At 37.6% G+C, this 4680-nt stretch overlaps 1 protein-coding gene across 1 annotated transcript; it reads right to left on the bottom strand.

Annotated features, from left to right (window-relative positions):
• Nucleotides 1-2909: 2909 nt before the first annotated feature.
• Nucleotides 2910-3880, bottom strand: LOC141426293 (carbonyl reductase [NADPH] 1-like). The gene has a single exon (XM_074085140.1). The coding sequence runs from the start codon at nt 3849-3851 to the stop codon at nt 2985-2987; it is 867 nt and encodes a 288-aa protein (XP_073941241.1). The 5' UTR covers nt 3852-3880; the 3' UTR covers nt 2910-2984.
• Between the last annotated feature and the right edge of the window lie 800 nt (nt 3881-4680).

Below are 4680 nucleotides of genomic sequence, written 5' to 3'. Positions count from 1 at the left end.
CAGTGGACGTCTTCGGGCTGATGATGATGATGATGATGAATAAGTAAAAACAAGGGACAAATAACTTGTTCAAAACTTCAGGCAGTACTCAAAGTGCTGGTTTAGTGAAGGGATTTTTGGAGCGTCAATAAGTAACTAAATACTACACTAGTCTAAACGCTGCAAAAAATATCATGTGTTTCATTACATAGCAGAAACCATTAAGCAGCGTTTCCACCAGAGATGTGCGAGGATGTGTTGCGATGAATATGTGTTTCACTAACCAATAGAAATGCTTCATTAACCTCGCCTCGCTCCGCTCAGCTGTTTCCACCGGAGATGTGCTGCGCGAGGATGTGTAAATGAAGCGTTTCTATTGGTTAGTGAGAAACACATCCCTCGCATACATACTCGCACATTATTGGTGGAAACGCTGCTTTAGATTATACGTTTAGTTTTGTCCCCAACTGCCCCAAATAATTTGTTTGTGTGTGATGTGGATCACCAATATTTATGGGATGTTTTTTTTATCGTTCACTCATGCTTATGCAACAGTTCCATCATTATTACTTTGACCTTGTGAGCGCTATCTAGTAAATAATGTCATTATATACTAATATTATAAATGAGAAAGTGTTTGTATGTTTGTCAGTCTCTCACGTCGAAACGGAGCGAGAGATTGACGTGATTTTTGGCATAGAGATAGTTTATCGGCCAGAGGATGACATAGGCTACTTTTAAGGGTTCCGTAGCCAAAATGACAAAAACGGAACCCTTATTTCAAGCGAAATAATGTTATTTGTATTTATAGTTCCGCCATGTCTGTCTGTCTGTCTGTCCGTACACGGCTTTGCTCTGGGACTATAGAAAGCTGTTATTTTGCACGAATATATATGTAAACTATGCCGACAAAATGGTACAATAAAAATTGAAAAAAAAACATTTTTAGTGTACCTCCCATAGACGTAAAGTGGGGGTATTTTTTTTTCTCATCCAACCTTGTAGCGTGGGATATCGTTGGATAAGTCTTTTAAAACCATTAGGGGGTAGCTAAAATGATTTTTTGATTCAGTGATTTGTTTGCAAAATATTCAACTTTAAAGTGAAAATTTTCATTAAAATCGAGCGCCACCCCCCCTCTTAAATCTAAACCGATGGTTGGAAAAATTTGAAAAATTTCAGAATGGTAGTAAGTAATCAAACATATAAGGAAAACTATAACGGTTAAGTTTTCTTGAGAATTATTAGTAGTTTAAGAGTAAATAACAGCTTAAGGTATAAAATATACATAAACTTGGAATATTCCGTACAAAATACGAAATCCTTAGTACAATAGTACTTAATTTTTTCGTAATGGCTACGGAACCCTATTTCGGGCGTGGCCGACACGCTCTTGGCCGGTTTTTTATTCCGGAAAATTGCACATTTTCCGAGGGAACAGCGCGCGATAATCGAATTCCACGCGGGCGAAGCCGCCGGCAAAAGCTAATGGGAAAATAAAAAGTAGTAGGTAACAGCTAGTAGCATTCTAATAGCCTATTAATGACTATGTCACCACGAATTACGTGCTTATTTAGGGTTAAGCAGTATTAAGAATTATGGGTCAAAATTTTTGATAAATAATACCAATGATGACGGTTCAGTCGTCAAAAATTGTCTCAAGAAATAACGCCTCTCTTATAGACCAGGGTATTATTATTTGAGTAGTTCTTGATAACTAAAAGAAAAACTGAAACATGGATGCACAGAAAAAAACCTAGAAAAAGAGACCAGCGCTGGGAATCAAACCCAGGTCCTCAGGATTCCGTGCTGCGTGCTATAACCCCTACACCATTACTGGACAGGAGTCTAGACACAATTTCTCTAATGCACCACACATTTCAGCTTACTTTTTTAGCCACTTAAGCAGCGACACTAACGACATCTATCGTTGGATTTCACGGGATCGTAAAAGTAACAAATTTGGAGTTGAAATAAAAAATACAAAAAGACTCCAAAAACCAATCTTAGTTCTTGATAGTTAACACTAAGGGCTCGTACAGACTGACTGCATTCCAACTGCAACGTAACTGCCATCTGCATCATTGCAGTTCCGTTGCAGTCGGCACAACTGCACACTGGCTGCGATTTGCTAAATAAAAGACGTGCGGTCGGTACCCAATTTATTACGAGAGTGAATTGTGAATCTTACCCTACGTATACAACACCTCCACCCTTATTTACTAATCTATAACTAATGTTTACATTATCTCTATTGTAATGTTATAAACAGGCCTAATTAATACCTGTTGACCTAAATACAGATTGTAATGCTGTGCTTGTTACTGAGATGACTTATTTAATAACACTTACTAAGTTTTGTTAAAAAATGTAATTTGATTATATTGTAAATATATATGTAGTAGGTATTATATTGTAATTGGCCCTATATTGTAAATGTAATAAATTCATTTAGTATTCTTAATCTATTTCAAATCCGTAACGCACTGGAGGTTTACGGTTTCTTAACGAATATTTTCGCTCCTTAGGTACTATCCCATCCTCGTCGCCACTGCTAAATAAAAGACGTGCGGTCGGTACCCAATTTATTACGAGAGTGAATTGTGAATCTTACCCTACGTATACAACACGATTGAATGAGCAATCGGCAGTTGCGGTTACGTTACACTTGGAATGCAGTCCGTCTTTACTGGCCCTAATGTTGTTCCGTACATCGTAAAAGTAAGATTTTATTTTGGAGACTTTTGGCTGTTTTATTAGATAGGCTGTTATTACGCTGTTATTGAAATTATTGCAGACCTATTTGCACATTTTTACTTATATAAGTAACATTCAAGCGGACAGCATTTAACTTTGATCTTGGAAGTGATCCGCTTTGATTGTTTTAATAATCGAAGGTCTCAATCATAAATTCGAATAAACATCTTAAGTTGAATGATCATCTTTATATTTTTAACATGAAACATTACTATACCTAATTAACATCTTCGACTACTTAGACTTAATTACTTCTGTAAAGTACTCGATTTGAAATACCAGTCGGCTTTGTAGTCGTACCAGTCTAGTACTTGGCGATCGTACCAGACATACGCACCCTTGAGACTCTGTGGTGCTTCCAGAGCCAAATACACAGGTGTTTCAGCTGCCTCGTCGATGTCATAGAAGCCAACTCCAACTGTCATGTCCGTTCGAACCAACCCTGGATGCATGGAGTTGACAGAAATATTACGACCTTCAAGCTCCTTCTGCTGCAGTATGGTCAGCGCGCTTACTCCAACTTTAGCTACCCTGTATGCAGCCAACGTTCCTTCATCAGCTATATCATCTTTATTGAACGTTCCTTTCTTCATAGAATCCAAATACCAATCAACGAATTCGTTTACATCTTTCACACTGAAATCTTTGCGTGATAATCTCTCAATCCAGTATTTATTTCTAATATTAGATAAGTGGCCACAATCGCTTGAGATGTTGACGATCCTTCCGTTGTTTCTTATAAGCGGGAATAATAATTCTTGGATGGTCAAGAGACTTTTGTAGTTGATGTCAATAATGTACTTACATTCTTCATAGCTGTTGTACAAAGAGACGCTGTTAGCTACCGCTGCGTTGTTTATCAAGATGTCGATACCTCCGTGGTTCTTCTTAATATGATCGCGGAATCTTTCTATACTGCTTCTGTCGATGACGTCTAGTTGATGGTAAGCAGGTTTGAGTCCCAGTTTGTTCAAATCAGCGACTGCTGCCTTGCCTCTGGCTTCATCTCGTGATGTCAAATAGATTGTTCCATTGAATTTCTTGCACAGCAATTTGACGGTTGCAAAACCGATTCCTTTATTGGAGCCGGTGACAACGGCGACTTTTCCTGCCATGACTGCTTGTAAGTATGGTTTGATACTGTGTTCTTCCTATGAAGAATCAGTCTTTATATTTATTGAATGCAGACGATAAGATAATGCTTGTGTTGTATAATAATGATAACTTTATTTATATGAACACAATAAAGGTTATCGTTTGAAACGCCGGTTTTGGTTCCCTGTCGCGTTAATGAAGTGTATGTTATGACAAGCAAATCATGTAATACTTTAAAAGTGACAAGGTTCTTCTAGTGATAGCTCTGATAAGCAAAACGTGAGGAGTCAGTATGAATAGTAATTAAGTAATAATAACCTAGGGGCAAGTCCATGATGTTTATATAACTTTAATCTTAGGTGGCTTGTATAGGCAATCGTAACATTGTGCTACCGTATTGGGTAATATTATTGAATAATATTATGTATGATAGTAAACTGCTACAACTTTGCCCTTTGGCCCCAACATTGCCTGATTCGATTTAGAGTCGATAACTTAGCACCCTTTAGGTTTTAAAGCTTTTATACCCCCGTAATAATAATTCCCGTGTAGATAAAAGTTTAAAACCTATAAGAGTGCTAAGTTATTGACTCTAAATCGACTCGGGCAATGTTGGGGCCAGAGGGCAAAGTTGAAACAGTTTACGGTACTGAAACTGTTTACAGAATTTAATTATACATTTCGCGTTATTTTCGGTTATGGAAAGAAGTTTCAATGATTTCTTGTACAATGAAACGAAATGCCTTAGTAACCAGCACTTGCTACGAAGAATAAAGCGGAAAATTTTGTGCGTCAGGCACATTTGTGGGTAGAGAGATGGATGCCTTTCATGCCCTGAGGTGGAAGAGG

This window comes from Choristoneura fumiferana, chromosome 3 (assembly GCF_025370935.1).
Source record: "Choristoneura fumiferana chromosome 3, NRCan_CFum_1, whole genome shotgun sequence".
Classification (NCBI taxonomy): Eukaryota; Metazoa; Arthropoda; class Insecta; order Lepidoptera; family Tortricidae; genus Choristoneura; species Choristoneura fumiferana.
The sequence above is the reverse complement of the archived record's forward strand: the minus strand, read 5'-3'. Positions and strand labels throughout refer to the sequence as shown.

What these genes read in the sequence shown, in the direction of transcription:
- LOC141426293 (XM_074085140.1), bottom strand. Translation starts at nt 3,851, where the DNA reads ATGGCAGGAAAAGTCGCCGTTGTCACCGGCTCCAATAAAGGAATCGGT.